General features: G+C 41.5%; 1 protein-coding gene across 2 annotated transcripts in view; it reads right to left on the reverse strand.

Annotated features, from left to right (window-relative positions):
- GRID1 (glutamate ionotropic receptor delta type subunit 1) overlaps positions 1–20588 on the reverse strand; it is a 665624-nt gene that overhangs the window by 110760 nt on the left and 534276 nt on the right. For both annotated transcript variants that reach the window (XM_020915026.2, XM_070470959.1), the window contains exons 9-12: positions 8065–8166; positions 6491–6688; positions 2907–3231; positions 1594–1732 (exon numbers count right to left, since the gene is read on the reverse strand). In XM_020915026.2, the coding sequence (XP_020770685.2) occupies positions 1594–1732; positions 2907–3231; positions 6491–6688; positions 8065–8166 (764 nt within the window). The remainder of the gene's footprint in view (positions 1–1593; positions 1733–2906; positions 3232–6490; positions 6689–8064; positions 8167–20588) is intronic.

The following is a 20588-nucleotide window of genomic DNA, read 5'->3' on the forward strand; positions in this document are numbered from 1 at the left end:
AACCTTCACATAAACATACACAGTGGCCTTATTCATAATTGCCCCAAAGTGGAAAAAAACCTAGATATCCTTCAATGGGGGGATTGTTAAATAAATTGTGTTACATTGGATTCTACCGAACAACAAAAAGCAATGAACTATTAATACACAAAACAATTCAAAAGAATCTCCAGAGAATTATACTGAAAGAAAAAGCTAATCCTAAAAGTGGTGATTCTATTTATATACTACATATTTGAAATGACAAATTTCAGAGATATAGAGTACATTAGTGTCTGCTAGGTGTTAAGACTGGGACAAGAGGCAAAGAAGTGGGAAGGAGGTGGTGTGGTTATAAAAGAACACCACAAGGAATTCTTATAGAAACAAAATTATTTTACTTAGTATCTTTACTGTGGTGGTGGATACACAAATCTACATATACAATAAGACTGTATAAACTCAAATGCATACACAGACACATACACACACACAGAAATGAGTGCAAGTATGAGAGGAGAAATTTGAATAGAATCAGTCAATTATATCAATGTTCATATCCTGGTTTTGCAAAATGCTACCATTAGGTGAAACTGGCTAAAAGATATTCTGAGATCTCTCTGCATTATTACTTATAATTGCAAGTGAATCTATAACTATCTCAATAAAAATGTCAAATAAAATTAAAACTAGACCATATCATTCTGAATTTTTAATCCTAATCAAGGAATCTCTCCTCTTTCAAATAGGCAGTTGGGAGCTACAGAAACTGGTTGAGTATGGATGACTTGACTAGGATCGTGGATCAAAAGAATTGATATAATGATAGTTAAGTATGATGAATTAAAGGAGAAATTACCAAAGGCAGAGACACAGAAAAGCATAATCAGGGATCAAAAAAGAGGTGATATTGAGGTTGATATTGCACCCAAAGAAGTGTGGACTAAATCTGTGCCACTGGTCAGTTCAGAAACCACAGAGACAACAGACGTTCACTTTACCCAAGTTCTTTTGTAATTCACACAGTATGTGAGAATCTGATTATAAAGCAAAGGCATTTCTGAGTTATTTCACTGTGTTGAACTAATTCTTTTATGCCCTATTTTTAACATTTTGGTTAAAATGAAAAGTTTTAGTTCTTGGTTTCAATAATTTTACAATTTTATAACTGTAAGTGAAATACATTTTCTAATCACTACAATAATTGGCATGCTTTAAAAAATATTTTTTTAGATGTTTGAAGACTGGAGAATTGGAGAAATATATTAGATTTGTGGTTTTAATTAAATGTTTAGAAAATTTTGATTAAATAAGTTTGTAATCAAAATTGAAATGTCTGAGGACATTTGATTTGCTGATTTTTAATTTTTTGACTTATTAGTTACAAGTAGAATTTAAACGTTCAAAGAAATACTAGTCAGTGAATTTATGCATGTATTTAATTGTACATAAAATAAAATACAACAGGAGTGAAGTTCCTCATGCATTAACGATTACTACCATCAAACTGCAGATCCGGAATCTAAGTCCTTCTCTGCCTCCATGACACCAGGCCACCGTGGCCAGGTTTGCATCCTCTCTTTACAGTCTTCTGGAAGGAGTAATGGACCTTACCTTATGGGGTTGTCCATCCTGGACACTGTGAGGAAGGCGGCGAGATTGGCTGTGTAGGAGGAACACACGATAAGAGTGAAGAGCCACCAGCTGCCCATCACAATTCTCATGGCCATGGAGTTCACTGAGGATTCTCCGCCTGTAGGAGACAGGCAAAGGGGATTGGTCCGGGGTTTCTGCTCTCACTCCTATCCCCATAAATTCTCTGCCCTGCAGCCAGGCATTGGGAACCACCCCTGGTCATGAGCTGAGGATCAAGAAAGTGACTGCCAGCTGGTTATGGTGGACTCTGACAGTTCTGGAAATAAAATCCTAGGGCCACCAATCTCAGAAAGGGGTGGAGGACCACAAAATACAGAAAAGTTAGGCTTGGAATTTTTACTGATAGGATGTTTTTGAAAATGCCAACAGTAGAGTTCTGAATATTAAACTCTTCCCCTTAGAAGATTCTCCTACTGTCAAGAATTTCCAGGGTTGCAACCCTAGGTAAGGTCCCTATCCATTTTAAATTCACATGAAACAGTCTCAGGAATTCTGTAAATGTAAAATTATCTTCTACCTAGAGGGTTCTCTAGCTTTCTTTTAAGCCTCAGAAATGAGATGTACCATATCACTTTTATTAATATTCGGCCCTCAATAGATGACTTTTTTCTATGATTTTCAGAAATCATTGTATATGACTTATAGTCCGAAGCTGCCTCTTTGAGGTCAATCATTCCTCCTCGGTGTCTCAGGTGGTAGCAAAAGAAAGCTCCTTGCTGACTATTATTATATAACCTCTCAAGCAGATAATACATAGTTTGCTATGGTGCAGATAAGTCCAGGACTCACATTAGGAACTTTGCAATTTGCGGTTTCCCATCAAAACTCTAACTCCCCAAGTGCTATCTAGATTTCTCTGAGATAGGAGACTGAATCTCAAGAATGGCTGGAGTATTGCTGAGATGACTGCAAAACAATTGTGATTTTTTAGCCCATGTCAACTTCACATTTAAGCAAGATAGCTTCATTTGACAACCACGTCTGCATAACAATCAATCTAATGTGGGAGGGGAGGAAAGTGCAAAGCAGGACTAGAAGTTAATTTTATCTAAAGAGGAAAATCAGGGCTCAAAGTTCTTTTTTTTTTTATCATTTCATTTTACTTTCTATCTGATAATACTTGGAGTACAGCATGATATTAGGACCATCTTAGAAGTTAAATAAAATTGCATTTAAAATGACTTTGGGAACATGAATCTAAGAATGTTGTCATTGGACAAGTCCTTCCAGGACCTTGGGGTTACTCCATCATGGAGGAACCGGGAAGGTACCTTGTTGTACGAAGGCTCCGTAGACAATCCAGATGGCGCTGTGCAAGGTGGCGGAAGCGGATGGCCGGGGCTGGGCTGCACTCTGAGCTCTCACGGCCTGTATCCGGTTCAACACGAATATCAGCACACCAACCACGGGGATGGCTGCCGCAATGCAAGCCCACACGGCAAAGTCAAATGGAGCAAAGAGGGAGAAGATGCTGATTTTCTCCTCGGGCTTCTTGATGAGGATTCCCACCGAGTAGTCCATGTACCGCTTGCTGAAGTCCACAACGCTCTCCCTCTCCGGGGTGATGGTGATGGCGGAGATGGCCAGATCTGCTCTCTGAAAGGCAAACCCATCTGGTCAGAAGGCAGTCCTCCCATTACTGCTGGGTTCTAAATTCGCCCAAGGCCTGTCCACTGCCCTTGGGGTTGTTCAGTTCAGAGGAAAAGGCTTCGAGTGTTGACACCTCATGACTTTGAACACTGTAGGGAAAATCCAGCCCCAGGTTGCCTGCCATTACTACCTTCACCTTACAAATGTCTCCCCCAAACCCTAAAAACTCTTGGAAACCACTTCTGGAGGAGTCTATCACCATTTTCATTTCTGCGTGAATTGTAGGTTTTTTTCATTTTCTTAATGATTCCCTCAGTGAACTATCTCTTTTCTTTTACTGGTATTTCCATCTTACTGCCCACCCTTCTCCCCACCCTGTCTTCTGTCTTCTGGACTTGTCTTCATCCTTCCTAGACTTCAAGACCACAGGGACACTCCCATTATTCTATCAAACTTCTCCAAACTCCATCAGCCCACACAGATATATCTCTTCTCTAAAATACTTTTGAAGTTATATGGAGAGTGTACAACTACCTTGAATCTCATTAGAGTATCAGTCCTAGGTTGCTTTATATGCAGGCTCTATGCCAGAGAGTAGCATATTCCAAGAAAAAAGGGATCATCTTCCTTCTTCCACTTCCCTTAAATCATGGTTTCTCAGACATATGGTTGATTCTTCCTTTAGTAAAGCCATGCAGTGAAGGGGCCCCCAAGGCATCCTCTGCTGTGACCTCAAAAGTACTTTCAAAGATTTTTGCTTTCCAAGATGAGCTTAATTTAAAAATAGACAAAGACCCCATTAAGATGAAACTAGATTGTGAGGTTAAAGCTGCCAAGACTGGTGGAGACTAAGATCCTTACGCCTGAGTTGATGCTGGCATAAGAGCATTAAAATTGTACAGTGATCATCTCTATCTTGGCTCTCTAAGTAGGAGGCACTGTCAGAACTAGGTTTATTTCAGAATGACCAGTTGTGACAGCTTATCCAAACTACATATTCAAACTGGGGAAAACTACATAGAAGAATTTTATCAGGTCCAATACGCAGGCTGGAGGGGCAGATACACTGATTGCCAAACTGAAATCCAACAACATACCTAGAATAAAGAGAAAAAATGTTGGAGGTGACCATGTGAGCTCTCAAACTTGCCACATGTGCATTTCTTGTTCTTGCTTCTCTTCTCAGAAACCCAAGATCCAGGGAGGTTTTTTGTTGTTATTGTTGGTTGGTTGGTTTGTTTTGTTTATGCTTGGAGAATATTTAAGGACTGAGAAGGAAATCTAGGGGATCAGATTGGTTAACAACACAGGATGGAGGGAAACTAATGTATGAAACCAGGTCCAGAGAAGACACAAGGGAGGTGACTGGTGACACCAGTGAGGGGTGTGCTGTAATAGGAGGAAAAACACTCTCCACTCTGAAACTGAGGGTGAGAGCACATGTCTGCAGATGTGATCTTTATAGGAAGTTGAAGTAGAATCTCATGTTCAGATGCCTTCATTTCTTTCCTTAATAGAGGAGCACTTCTTTTTACTAGTTTAAGATAGGAGATTATTAGATTGCTTGAGGAAAAAGATAAAATTTTGCAACAGTTTCTAAGGAATATTGCCAAGGGACCCAGTAAAGGCCATGTTAATGAACTGGGGTTGTCCTGAAGGCCCAGCTGAGGTGGAAGGCCACACATTGTTTATGCATCCATCTGGACAAATTTGTGGTTTTCTCTTTTAACTGCATACAGCAACCTGGATGTCAGAGTCAGAAGGTAGGTAATAGAACCAAGTCAGAGTTTCAAGGTAACAAGAAATCAAGAATAATTTAGGAGAATCACATAAGATGAAGGGAACAGGAGTTTATCTGGACAACCACAGAGGGCACGCCTGGTGGGAAAGGATGCCATACCAGAAAGACACAGAAATCTTAAAGAATGAACCTCAAACACATGTGCCAAGTGAAAAGTGTCAGACACAAAAGACTGGAATGGTATGACTGCTTTATAGTACATATTTGCAAAAGCAAATCTATAGACTTAGAAAGGAGATTAAGGGTTGCCTAGGGCTGGGGTTGGAATGGGATTAATTGTAAATGAGTATGACGAATCTCATTGGGGTGATGGAAGTATTGCAAAATTAAGACATGATAATGGTTGCACAGTTCACTAAATTTCCTAGAAATCATGAATGATACATCTGAAATGGGTACGGATTATATATAAATTATTCCAAAATAAAGTTGTTATAGGTTTGGCTTTTGTTTTCCCTTTCTTTTTTATATTAAGTTGATTTAATGAGCAATTTCTTGTCATTAACAGGATTAGAACGCATGCTACTGGAAAAAAAATGACAGCTTAGGAGAAACTGGAGAGAACACAGGTATCCTGTCTGCCTTTATGGGTTTATAAAGAAAAGGACTTGTGTTTTAAGATAAAATGCCAGAGTCAGAAGGATGACAGGTTGTAGTCATGGAGTGGGACAGTGACAGCAACATGTAAGATGCTAACAGGATGCACGGGGACAGGTACTCCAAGGTCACTAGAGATGAATGGTCAAAGCACTGGAAGCCCAGGGTTATCTGTAGGGATGTCAGAAATGTCAAGATTGATGGTGAGGGAGGGCTTGAGCAGATCCACCAATGTAAACGGCTGTCAGTAAATAACCTAGAGGTCACAGGATGGCAGGGGAAAGGATGGGGACACAGTGAATTGGCCTCATGCCATGGGGACCTAGGTTCCACAGGAAAGAGGAAGAATAAAGATTTGAAATTAATCTGAGGCACTGGGGAATGCAATTTTACTTATCCATAGCAATGCAGACACACCTATACACTCATTCACACGCATACATGCATGTGGACACACACCAGACACACCCACCCACTTCTGTGGGCCATGAAGAAGAGAATAAGCATGCACCAGTCTCCCCTACCCCTGTCCCCATGAAAACTGGGTCCTATTGCAGCTCAAATGTGGGGGTAGATTTCATGAAGAGTGGATTATAGAACAGGCACAATGGGTGTTTCAAAGGAATGATAGCAATGGACATAGAAGGAAAACCCAGAGTGCCTGGGAATTAGAAAATAAAAGTAAGAATGAGTACAGCAGGGAGGAGGGTGAGTGTGGAGGAAAAGAGATCCTTATTGTGTGGAGAAGGGTAACTGTGATCTGTCTAGCTGGTCCTGAGGTTCCAACTTCATAATGGGTCCAATTAAGACATCACCCCAGAGGCAGACTAGGGGGCCCCTCCCCATGGATCTGCTTTTGGGACCTACCTTGCTGATGAGCTCCCCGATCATCCCGTTCCAGGAGGTGTTATGGAGCTGGTGACCGTACCTGCCATCGGGGGCCTGGTAAATCTCGTATTTGAAGCCCAGAGCCTTGGCCAGTGCATCCAGGACATCGATGGAGAACCCTTTGTAGCGCTTGGGCTGTCCAAGAATGTTTTCAGCCACCATCACAAAAGGCTCTTCCTGAGGACAACAGAATGAACATTTTTCAACTAAATCACCAGTTCATTAACACACATCTTTCCAGGGTCTTATTGGAGAGACCAACCTGATGAACCATAATTTCAGAATGTTTGTGGACACATGCGCTGTATTTACCCAATTTAGGCCTGGAGTCCGAACCTCTCTGACCTTTTCTAAAGTGGTTTATGGACACTCAGGATACAGTGCATGGGAAAATCCCTCCAACCAGCAGACTGATGGAGGAACAGATTTATTTGTCCTCTGTCATTTCAGACTCAGCTCAGCATCCCATGCTCCTAGGATAACATGGCTTGTTTTCATGCCTTCATTTGTGACATTCAGGACTCTGTCCTTTGGAAATGCTGCAATTCTTTAGGACACACATAAGAAATGTGAATACCTCTCATCTGGGATAATAAATGACAACAGAGGTCTGTGAACTGGGTTGAGAGAAGACTATTACATCTATCAGACTGAACTAGAAAAATGGATGCCGAGTCACAAGACAAGGTCACACCACACGGCAGATTAAACCTCACTGTCCAAAAGTCCAAAGTCAGGCCATGAGTGCATTAACACATTTTGTGCCATGTCACATGTGCTCCTTTATGGTCATCTGGAAAATACCTCAGCCTTCCCCATCATAATCCTGTGAAACTGAAAAAGAAGGGGACTTATGGCAACAGCCCCAGAGACTACATTTCACTAATTTAATTTGGTTGCGGGGGGATAAGGTACAATGCTTATTCATGGTGTGCATATGGGGACTGCAGGAATGTCAGTGTCTGTCTTCCCAGCTAATAAGAGATAAATCTAAAATGTCTCCTCCAGCTCTAAAAAGTTGAAGAAAGAAATGAGAAGGAAGATGCTTCTAAGGTAACTGAAAGATGTAAAAGTCTGTGGTTCCAGGACAACCATGCAGAGAAATTGCACCAAATGGCCTTCATTGTAAACTTTGTGGCACATGGGTCTATCAATGGTGTTGGATTCTAGAAGGATGTCTTCCCAACATCTTTCTGGGGACTCTAGCTAGCAGCAAAAAATATCCTAAGGACAACAGTAGGTCAAGATCCTACATCCAAAAACAAGTAGAGCTGTTATCCCCACTCTGGGGTTCAGCCCTAGTTATGGATGAGTGGTCCCTTCGCTAGAGCAGCCCAGTGACCTGCCATGGAGGGTCTCAGAGGCCCTGGAGCAGAATCTCCAATCTTACTCTTCCTTCACTCTTCACAAAATTCTTTGAGTGAAAAGCCTATGAAAACTCAAGCCACTACTTAAGATCTCCTTGTCTCCAAACTCAGCATTAAGCCAAACAGAGAGAAGCCCCTGACTCAAAGCTGGAATGACAGACCTCCCCCATATGCCCAGGATCCTACCAAGACAGTCACCACTTTGAGAGTCAGTCCTTGGAGGCGGCTGCCCATGGGCCTCTCCTGCAGACTTCCATTCAGCCCCTTCTCTGAGTCCCACGTCGCCAGCTGTGAAGGAAAAAGAGAATGTAAGGGACAGACAGGCACCTGTGCAGACCTTAGGAATCAACTGCTGAAATGGGCTCCTGAGTCAGACAGCTACATAGGCAGCAGCCCTAGAAGTTTCCCAGAGACCCAGAGCCATCTTATAACCTTGGAAAAAATAAAGGTGTGACAGATAGAGCTCTACCTCCTCCATCAGCTCACCTGGATCTTGAAGACTTAACACATGCTTGAAATGAAATCAATTTGTAGGAATTTGTTTACAGAATAAACATTTATGTCCAATTTTATTCTGTCCACCCACTGAGGCCATAACATCGTGCCTCCCACAAAGCACCCTCTTTCTTAAATGCTCCTTTGACTTGCCCAGGCCAGTGGTCCTTGAGATCAGTTGTTTCACCAGGGCAAAATGAATGAAGTTTAACAGTGAAACAAGTAACAAAGACCCAGGTTTACAGCTTGTGTCGCACCCTGATGCCAACTGCAAGCAGGACCAAGAGCTCACTGTCTTATGCAGTGCAAACTTCATAATTTTCTCCGATAGATAGACAGAAGTCAAGAATACACATGCCTTGGGTCTGCCACATCCTCCCAAGCCTGCAGGATCTAATAGATGCATCCCATCTCTGTCAAGCACCTTAAGATGGTCAAGGAGATGCTATCCTGGCTCAGAAACACTTACAGACACAGATGCCCTAGAGACTTCCTCTCTTCCCTGCATCCCTGCAGGGCCTGAGCAACAATGATAAACCCTTTGTCTGATCAGTGATTTTCAATCATTAATTGGTGAGATGTAAAAAAGTATAGATAGTGGCCCCATCTAGAGCCAACATAACCAGGATCTTATTGCTTGGGCATGAGAAAGGTTAATGTTTTCCCAGTGATCCTGATTGAAAACCTCTACTCTTCCAGTTCACTGGGGCTCTGACTTAGCTGCACATTAGAATCTCTTAAGAGGCCTTTTAAAACATCCTAAAGCCTGGGTCCTACCCATAGAGATTCTGATTCAATTGGTCAGTAGTGGATTGGATATGGATCATTTAGCTCCCAAAAGATTTTAAGGCACAGCCTGGATTGTGAACCACTGCTATAGATGAAAGCAGTGATCTTCAAACTGTAATATGCAGACAAATCACCCTGATCCTGGGACCTGAGATTATTCCTATCTAACAAGCTCCCAGGTGCTGCTGCTGCTGATCCATGGACCATCAGTTCAGTAGCAAGGGGTTAAAATTTAGATTGTCATAGAGAGCATCTTACCCTTCATCAGAGAAAACCCACAAGAGCCCGAGTTGGGCTGAGCAAAAAGTATTACCCCTCTGCGGAAAAGTGTCACCAGGTGCCCTAAAGGAGGCACCAATAGCATCACTTAAAGACACATCTACTCTCCCAGCATTTCTCATAGCCCTGATATCTTCAGCAAGTTTAGGGCACACTTAACCTTGACTATGAGGCCACAGTTTCAGAATCTGTGGGGCCGCTCTGTTTGGAAGATACTAGAATACTGAGGCCTACAGCAGAGACATCAGAATGAGCTATGTGATCCTAGAACCAGTTTAAAGGAACATAGAAATTCCTGCTGTCACTTTGGATGTGAAACCAGCTAAGACCCACTTCACCCTAAATAATAGGATGCCTGGCAGTGATGAGGATCGTTTAGTTAGAGCATGCCCATCATATACTCTGAGGATCTCCCCACAGCCATCACTAACTCAATTGTGGGGAATTTCAGTGAAGAGCAAAGTTAAAATCTATCCTAAGCCCTCTGCAAAGATATCAAAGATGTCACACTCTGGAAACTGGTATAGTGAAAAGGAAACCTCGTGGCTATCTCTCCATTGAGTCTCAGGAAATAGCCCTGGGACTCGGGATCAGCTCCTGCAGCTGGATGCAAATGCTGGTCAAAGTGAAAAGACAAATTCAGACAGAGTCAAGGTGTTGACTCCTTACATTCTTTGGACCCTGCGATACTGGACTTAGGGGACTCATGGTGTGGATTTGGGCAGCCTGCACCTCATCCCCAGAATTGTTTAGCCCAGGCATTGGGGCTGCTTAACCCTGTGAGGTCTGTTGCATTCCCTGGACTGAGTGGTATGATGAAGGTCCCCTTTACTCTCTTGTGATTTACAGAGTTACAATGGAAGCAATGATGACATGTCAGTTCCAGGGACTGGATATTCTGCTCTGCACCAGGACTTGAATTCTGACACCTGCTGCCCAGCTTCCTCGGCACTGGTGAAGAGGCATCTCTACCCTGTGCTGCTCTGGCTTGGACGAGCACCTGGAATGAGGCTCTGCTTGGCATTGATCAGCCAGACTTCATCTGTCTTTCCACTGGGATTATAATCAGTCATGGGAGTGGAGGCAGGAAAAAGCACTTGGGATAAGGCCCTGTCTGTCTAGGGTTTTAGCTCAGCTGTGACAAGGGCTCCAGCTCTTCATCCTTGTCCACACCATCCTCTGCTTCTAGCCCACTGCCCAGCTCAGGGCAGCAGCATCTCTGCCCCAGGGTATTGCAACAGCCTTTCCACTGATCTCATTACAGTCTTCTAGCTCTCCTCCATTGTGCTGGTGTTTATCTTAAATAAAATCAAACACAGACTATGTTAATTAAAATTTCCTAATCAATTCCTATTTCCTAAAGAATAAGTCCTAACACTTTTAAACTCAGCCAAAAAGAAAGCCCTTTCTGATCTAGACCCAACCCTGACAGTCAGCTCCGGCGCACTCCAACTCTACTAAGTCCCTCATCTTTCTCATGCACATGGTGTTCCCTCCTCTTCACATTCCAGTTCCTTCTGCCTGGAATGCCACTTCTCTTCAACTGGGTCTATTATACTCTTACTCAATTTCTTTCTTTCTTTCTTTCTTTTTCCTTTTGGCCAAGTGGCAAGCAGGATTTTAATCCCCCAACCAGCTATTGAACCCATGCCCCATGTAGTGGAAGCACAGATCCCTAATCACTGGACCACCAGGGAATTCCCTCAATTTTCTAAAAAAATAAAAAAGAAAAGCTCTCAACTGTATTATTTTTAGCTTCACAAAGAAAGTCACAGAGATTGTGCAGAGACTGTCCATAAACCCCACCCCCAGCTTCCCTTGTAGTTAAGGTGTAGTTTCATCATACATTTCCTCACAGTGTTAGTCCCTTAGTCGTGTCTGACTCTTTGAGACCCCATTGACTACAGCCCACCAGTCTCCTCTGTCCATGGAATTCTCCAAGCAAGAATACTGGAGTGGGGTGCCATTTCCTTCTCCAGAGGATTTTCCAACCCAGCGATCAAACCCAGGTCTCCCACATTGCAGGAGGATTCTTTGCCATCTGAGCCACCAGGGAAGATCTATTTTGGCTCAATTAAGTTATTAGGAAACCTCTACAAATCTCCACTTACAAAGAGATAAAACTAAAGAAAAGGTGTTGTTTAGTCACCAAGTCATGTCCGACTCTTTGCAACTCTATGGACTGTAGCCCGCTAGGCTCCTCTGTCCATGGGTTTCTCCAGGCAAGAATACTGCAGTGGGTTGCCATTCCCTTCTCCAGGGGATCTTCCTGACCCAGGGATTGAACTTGGGTCTGCTGCATTACAGGCAGATTCTTTAATGTCTGGGCCTCATAACTAATGAAATAGTTAGCTCAAATCTCCACCATTGATACAGAGCCACAGTAGAAATGGTCTTCCACTCTGGACCTAAGTCTGTGATCCTGCTGTGCTATTTGGGTTTTTTACCTTATTCCCTGGGATCAAAACCCTGTCTTCATAAACTGTATCTAGAGTCTCGGGCTCTTGGATTGTATCTTGCCCTGCATACTCCAATCTCCAGAGTTTCTAACCTTGCCTGAATGCCATTCTCCTCGAGAAGATCAACTCCCTATTACTAGCATGGATTTTGGGAACTTGGAAATATTAAATCACCATATATTTAGGAGCCAATAGATCTATGTTCTAGGTATGTTTCCACCACTTACCTTAGTGACCTCAGCACATTTTATAGCATGGTACTAAATCACAAAAGGCAATAAATATTTTTGAATAAATTTATCTTCACTGAAATTCCATTTTCTTATCTATAGATAGATAGATATAGATAGATACAGATACAGATAGATATCATATCTTTCTTATCTATAAAATGGAATAAAAATGCCTTTCTGCCTACCATGCTGAAGAGCTACTCAAAGGAGAAAATTATTTTAAAATAATACATTAAAAATTGGGGCTTCCCTGGTGGCTCCATAGTAAAGAATTTGCAGGATGGGTTCAGTCCCTGATCTGGGAAGATCCTACATGCTGAGAGCAGCTAGTCCTGTAACTAGAAATAGCCCCCTCTCTGCACAACTAGAGGAAAGCCTGCCCAGCGACTAAGACTCATCTCAGACAAAAATAAAAATAAAGAAATAAAACTATAAAAAACTTTAAAAGAAGCAGTAGGTTAAAAACCCATAATAACAAAGTAAAGGATCAGGATATAACAAGGTATGTACAATGTGACCTTAATTGTGTGTGTTTTTTAAAGGCAGTGGTTAAAGTGGGAAGAAATATATTTAAATGCAATATTTGGATTTATCTTAGTGGTAGAATTATGAATAACCATGATTACCTTTTTATGTTTTTCTAGGCTTTTAAAAGGTTTTTCTTTCCTTTCACAAAAAAAGGAAAATAAGATTTCGACAAAAATAACTAGCACAGGTAATGAAGCCAAATCCCGTCACATGTACTTGTGTGATTGAGGGCTGAGCGGAAGGAAGCAATCAGAGTCAAGTTATCTGTCATAAGGTCAAGGCCAGGGTGAAAGTCAGAACTCAATATAATAGTCCTCTGGCTACAAGGAGCTATGGTTGAGGTGCCCATCTCCTACAGGAGGCACACATCAAGGCTCTCTGGGACAGCATCCTATATTCTAAGATATTTCCAAGATGCTGTGGGGCCCAAGAACCTGTTGGGTTTGGAGACAGGGGAGTGGCCCCTCCTAGGACCCAACTCCATGCAGACAGGCAATCTTTCTCCACTAAAGAAGAAGGGCAGCCCCAAATCATGTTAGTAACTTCTCGAGCCATCCTACAGCTAAGTCATTTAAATCAAAGTGCAACTACATGAGAAAAAAAAAATTCCTCCAACCTGTAATTATTATTCCTGTTTCTTTTGTCTGAAAGTATTTAGGGCTTAAAGATTTTCATTTTATTGTTTTCCAATACAGATTTCTCTCTCCCTGGCCTTCAGGCATCCTGTACTCTGACAAAGAAAGAAAAAATACTTCAAAGAGAAACCAAAATTCTGCCTTCAAACACATCAAAGTAACCATGTTCCAGGATCCTGGATCCTTCGAGTCGAGCAAGAAAGTTTATTATTCCCTCACATCAGCCTGAAGCCGAGCACCCTAAGCTGAGTGAATCTCCCTATTTCCACAAACAGTCTCTTGCCCAAATCTTAAGATCAGAGTGGTAAACCCTCATCATTTCTGAGTGAGGTCATCTCTCTGAGCACCTGATATGTAATATCAGAACACAGAAAGTCACATCCTTTTCAAACAAAATCTTTTGTTTAAAAGACTTCAGTGAAAATTAAAAATAAAATAAAAGCCTGTAAGTGGATTCCCAAACTTGCAGCCCATCAAGATGAGGAGAGACTGTGTTCTGCCTCCCTCCTGAGGGTGCCTGGGGCTCCCAGTTCAGAAAGCTGGAGAAAAACTTTCAGATAATAAAAGCTAAATGAGGCTGATAGGCTTGATAAATGGGAAGCCAGAAAAATCTTTCACCCGGAGAAGTCCTGACACTTAGTCATACAGCTGCAGACCATTTCATTTGTACATAAGTGCATCTATGTTGACTTTCCTCTTGCATTTTGCAGACAGAATTTTGTTTATGGGATCAGTGAATTTATGGCCACAGACACCCACTTTTGACAGCTGACCTGTCAAGATCAGAGCCTGAAAAACTAATTTCCAGCACTGTTAAACAAAACGAGAACTGCCGCTATTTGATAAGACAGCTGTGGTTTTCATTTGTTGCCAAGATCTGCTCTATCCAAACCAGAAGCGAGGATGGAGCCAGAGGTTACAGCACAATCATCACTTGAAAAGAGATATATGGTCTCAAAATCTGATGATGACAAACAACTGTTCAAGAGATCAGCCAATTGGAGAATAAATTTCATAAACCACTGGTCTCAGGAAAATATATTTCTTTGAGTTAATCAGGGTATTCTTCATATTAGCATTTGAGTTGTGAGATACAGGGGTTTGGGACTTTGTGGCCTATCCTTATTAAATGCAGGACTATTAACCCTAAATGAGACAGACCTCATTTGTAAGATTGGGCTTTGTGATCTGTCATCTAGTTATAGAGGTGTTGTAAAGTGTTGGTTTCTTTCCCTGGGGAGGAGGAAGGAAAGAAGTGACAATCCAACTGCTTTACAGCCCAGAATATGACCAGCTTCATTCATTGAGCCTTGCCAATTCTTTGGGAGGGAAGGAGGAAGAGAAGAAGGAAAGTAGGTTTGCTTAACCACAAATCTCATGCATGTGTGTGTGCTCAGCTGCTTCAGCTGTGTCCAACTCTTTGTGACCCTATGAACTGTAGCCCACCAGGCATCTTTGTCCATGGGATTCTCCAGGCAAGAATACTAGAGCGGGTTGTCATTTCCTACTCCAGGGGACAGAACTTAGTCCGACCTAGGGACTGAACCTGTGTCTCCTGCATTGCAGGCAGATTCTTTACTGCTGAGTCACTGGGGGAGCCCAAACCCAAATCTCATTTAGCTAAATCCAACAAGACAATAGATCAATAACCTCTATCATCACATTTTTGCAATTGAGTATGCAATACTTTGGTAGTAAACATGTCTCAAGAGAGTACTAGAAGCAGGAGTGAAGTTTTATGACTGTGCCTATTAGACCTCACAGCCATAGTTGGAGCCCCATCTGACCAGTATCCTCATCAACTGAGTGCAGACATCTTCAGCTGGGATACAGGCTTCGGTGTGATGGCATATTGAGTTTATCATCATGTCAGTACGTGGGCTTTTCTGAAATAATAACCCCTCTATTAGCTTTTATTCCTCAGCCCATTTCTGTTAGAAAATAAAACTGTTTGATATGTGTTTCAAAGAATCAGAGCCTTGGGTAGGGGTGGGGTGAAGGGGGAACCCACATCTTACATTACCCTAAATTGGGTGATTCAGCCAGCACTGATCTCAGTCAGGAAACATACCCTTTAAACTTTGGCTAAATGCAAGGACAATATGCTTAGACACAGAGCATCCTGGAAGCAGAGTGTAAGCAACTGAAAATGGGATATTGATATGTGTAGCCAAGGTTCCTAAAGAAGGCCTACTATGAGGATTTATTTTGGGAATTTCAGTGCATTAGGGTTACTAAGGGCAGGCTTGTAGAGTATGAACCACAGGATAGGGTCATCAGATCAGATATATCCATGGAGGAAAGTGCCAGGACCACTCTTGAGGCTCTGGATGTGCTGTATAAGGAGAGGGGAGGGTTCTCACTCTGAGACATGGGATAACTGAAATTCTCAGCCAAGGAGCATTTGCAGAAGGAATTCAGCATTTGGTGGAAGTTGTACTTTCTGAAAACAAGACCCAGCAGAACTTGGGCTAAATGTCCAAAGGAAAGAGCCCTTAGAAAATGAAAGAAAAATAAAATGCTCTGGAGAAATATTGTATATGAGAGCTTCATGAAAAAAATCTTTAGCAAGGATCAGAGAAAGATATCCCCTGGTAATATTACAGAGGAGGGCAAGGAAACTTAGTCATGCCCTTGACCCAGATCACTTATGATGGAGGCTACAAACAGACCCAAACTCTAGCTTTTCCTCTCTGAAAGCCCCAGGCACAGAGGGCTCACTGGGCACACACTAGCCACCTCCAATGGTGCCAGCAATAAAATTCTTCTGTCACATCCACAGGGAGGATGGTGGCAGTCCAGCTTCAGCTTAAGATGCAGAAAGCGAAAAGCTGGCATTGATCTGATTGTAACAATCAAACAAACTTCAGATCAACAAAATATATTTTATTTATTTTTAAATTACTTTATTTATTTGCCACGTTGCAAGGCATGCGAGATCTTAGTTCAGGATCCCCGACTAGGGATTGAACCCATGCCCCCTGTAGTGGAAGTGCAGAAGCTCAGAATCTTAACCACTGGACCACCAGGGAAATCTCAACAAAACTATATTTTAAAAATCCTCTGAGGACCCTGTGGTCATAAGACCATCTGGCAAACTGAATTTCAAAGGATGAGAAACTCCTCCAAGGAGAAACAGGATATAAGAAATATTTCATCTTTGGCAGAAAATGGCACAAAAGAGGTGGTATTAATAGTTACATGAGTGAATAGGAAGAAAGAAAAACTGAAATTTTACCAAGTTCTTAAAGGGCATGTGTTGGCCAGTCTGACAGTTGAGGCTCCCTAGGAGCCCAGATTCAAGGGGCACCCTACAGTGGGGGCCACAGCCACTCATTAGCTCTTTCCATCAAGCCTCCACTGGGTGCAGAAAGAAAAACAGAACAGAGCACTCATGAGTTATGGGATAATATCAGATACAAGATATTAATGTCTAGTATAGGACTTGTATCTAGTATACATGAAGAAATCTTACAACTCAGTTACAAAAAGGCAAACAACTCAATTTTAAAAAATAGAGAAAGAACTTATTTTCCAAAGAATATATGTGAATGGATTATATGCATATGAAAACTCAACATCATGAGTCATCAGGGAAATATCAAACAAAACCACATGACATCCCACTATACCACAAGAATGGCTAAAATCAAGGCTGATGTTACTGAGTGCTGGTGAGGGTCTGAAATGCAAAAGTGCAGCCACTTGGAAGATGGTTTGGCAATTTCCCATAAAGTTAAATGTACACTGAGCACACCTCTCAGCAATTCCACTCCTAATTATTTCCATAAGGGAAAAATAAAATATGTACACGCAAAGGTCAGGATGTGGGTGTTCATAGAGACTTTATTCATAATAGCCCAAAAGTGGAAACACTCACATGTCAATCATGGTGACTGGTGAATGAGTGGATAAACAAAGTGGGGTATACTTACACAATGGAATACTACCCAACAAAAAAACTATGATAGAGGCAACAGCACGGATGAAGTTCAAAAGCATTACACCAAGGGAATGAAGCCAGACACAAAAAACCACAGACTTTATGATTCCGTTTATATGACTTCCTTGAAAAGGCATTATTATAGGTCCTGGCATCCAGTCCCATCACTTCAAGGCAAGTAGATGGGAAAAAAGTGGAAAGAGTGACAGATTTTATTTTCATGGGCTCCAAGATAACTGCAGACAGTTACTGCAGCCATGAAATGAAAAGATGCTTGCTCCTTGGAAGAAAAGCTATGACAAACCTAGACAGCATATTAGAAAAGCAGAGACATCACTTTGCTAACAAAGGTCCAATAGTCAAAGATACGGTTTTTTCAGTAGTAATGTACTGATGTGAGAGTTGACCATAAAGAAGGCTGAGCATCAAATTTTCAAACTGTGGCTTTCAAACTGTGGCACTGGAGAAAACTCTTGAGAGTCCCTTGGACAGCAAGGAGATCAAATCAGTCAATCCTAAAGAAAATCAACCCTGAATATTCACTGGAGGGACTGATGCTGAAGCTGAAGCTCCAATACTTTGGTCACCTGATGCAAACAGCCAACTCACTGGAAGAGACCCTGATGCTGGGAAAGACTGAGAACAGGAAATGGGAGCAACAGAGGTTGAGATGGTTGGATGGCATCAGAGATTCAATGGACATGAGTTGAGCAAACTCCAGGAGATGGTGAAGGACTGGGAAGTCTGGCGTGTTGCAGTTCATGGGGTCACAAAGAGTAGGACATGACTTAGCAACTGAACAACTGAATAACAATAGGTCCAGAAGATAGATCAGTGTTGGCCTGGGGCCAGGAATGGGAGGAGGGTATCAAGTGAAAAGGAAAAGGAAGGCTACTTGGGGACAATGGAAGTGTGATTGTGATTATACTGCCATTTACATTTGCCAGAGCTGATCACATTGTACAACTGATGAATTTGTACAATTTGATCACATTGTAAAAACCAACAAATTTATTGCAGGTAATTGCATCTAAATAAACCCAACTTGTTCTATACACATATGCACATCTTGATAATAACTTGGCAAAGGATAGAGCCATGTGCTGGAGAGGTGGGCTAGTGGAACTAATCTATCATGTGACCCATCTATGACCCTTTGGTGCCGATGATGAGATGAGAGGATTCCCATAATAACACAATGAGCAGTGTTAGTACACTCAGGCAATTGTACCTGAACTAGCCAGAGCTAGATGGATATCAAGTGGCCGAGAAATCATTTATCTATCTAGAAGAATTGAATTCATCTCTATAAAGGTTTAGGAAGACCATAAGGGTATTTTCACCTTCAAATAGTTCCTTGGTTTGTGGGTTTGTGTGGGAGAAAAATTAGATTACATAACATTATATATAGCACAATCCAGTTTTTTTCATGCTTATTTCATTTTGTGAGATGGTACACGTGGGTGACTAAGACACAACAGGGCAGTTGTAAATGGCTATTTCTGGAATTAGGTAGAGTGATGAGATTGCAGGGAATGCTCATCTCTTGCCCAATACAATCCTGTAAGGTTTGAGTTATTTTACAGAGAGGAAATGTTGCTTCTGTAATCAGAAGAAAAACAATAAGCTATTTTCATTTTTTTTTTTTTTGCTATTTTCATTTTGAAGCTGCAGTGCAATCTGGCGTATAACTGAAATGTTGATTTTGTATCTCTCTCTAATTGTTTTAGGTGTACTGGTTTTGTACCTCTAAATAAACTGCAAGTTCTACCAAAGGCAGTATCCATCCTGAAACAAGCCAGGATGGCATTTGCTTCTCCCACCTGTGTGCTAGGAGGCCTCTGGCAAGTTACTTGAATTGGTTATATTTTTTCTGGGCCTGTGTCCACATCCGTTATTGGTTATTAATGAGCATTAGTTAGTGTTACTGATGATTCTTTCTTTCTTTCTTAGGTATTTACTATGCTCAGGTCCATGCTAACAGCTTAGGATATTTTTGCTAGTGTGAATTGACTAGAATTAATGGTACTATACATCAGTCTGAAATCTGACAAGATACCTCCTGACAGTCAGTACTATGAGTCTTTGCACTGAAAAAAGAGCCAGTGTCTCTCATTATACTGTCTCTAAATTTGGGGCTATCCTCTCTCCAAAGAACACTTTCCTTGTCCTTTGCCCACTGACTCTGTTATCCTTGAAGATCATTCTAGAAATCCATCCTTGAACCTTTCACCAAGAGGACACATCTCCCTTTGGTGATCCCAATTCATAGCACTCCAGCCCTGACCCTGTGGAAATGCTTTTCATTATATATTAACATTCCATGTCTATTATTCACAAATATACTCTATCTCTTTTAAGTCAGGGACTCTCTTTTCTTCATTTTGATTCCCTCAATAAAATTTTATTAGAAAAATTAATAAAATTTATCATCCCCTGGGCAGTTCTTCATTAACTGGTTGAAACTGAGTGCTCTTTCCAAACTCTTAACTCCCAGGATACATCCCATATTTGAAGCTCTGTAAAAGGCTTTCTCACTCACTTCTGATTTATTTATAATAGTTGCAAGTGCCTGGGCTGGATTTTCTCCTTTGCATGATTTTGTTTTGCATACTTTAAGATTTCTAGTCATGGGAAAGTGTTAGTAAAATGAATGTTTCAAAAGGCATTTTAAAGACCCACTTTTTTTTTTTACATCTTTACCTCTAAACTCTCTTTGCACAAAGTGTGGTGCTTGAACCAGGGCATCACATCACCTGGAAGTTCATTTAAAGCAAACAATCTTGGCTCTATCCCATGTTACTTGAGTCAGCTTCCGCATATGAACAAGATTCCCAGGTCATGTGCGGGCACAGAAAAGTCTGAGAAGCACAATTTCTAGATCATGCTATCATGATTTCTGATCTAGAATCTTTATGAGCTGCTTTACCTATCTCTCAATGCCTCTTCTCCTGCTATCTAATCCCCACTCTGTAGCCAGAATTTTCTTTCTTTTCCTTTTCTAATAAAAATTGTTATTGTTCGATTTCACTCTCCTTCTCAAAATTCTCAAGTGGTTTTCTGTTAAACTTGGATTTAAAAGCATATATCCTTTTCATGGCTTATAAAACTTTCCAAGACCTGCCCCAGGCCTGCTCTTCAAACTCAACCCCTGCCATGCTTTCCATCTTAGTTACTAAGTTCCACCAAAATGCATCACCTTTCAATTACTCTCTCAAGCCAAACTATTTCCTGCCTTGGGAACTCTGTGTTCCCTCTTCACTTGCCTGATAATTCTTATCACTAGATTTCACATCCCATCGCTGGCTCTTTCTCATCTGGCAGGTCTTACCTTTATCCACTTTATAAA

The sequence above is a fragment of the Odocoileus virginianus genome, chromosome 7, assembly GCF_023699985.2.
Source record: "Odocoileus virginianus isolate 20LAN1187 ecotype Illinois chromosome 7, Ovbor_1.2, whole genome shotgun sequence".
Classification (NCBI taxonomy): domain Eukaryota; kingdom Metazoa; phylum Chordata; class Mammalia; order Artiodactyla; family Cervidae; genus Odocoileus; species Odocoileus virginianus.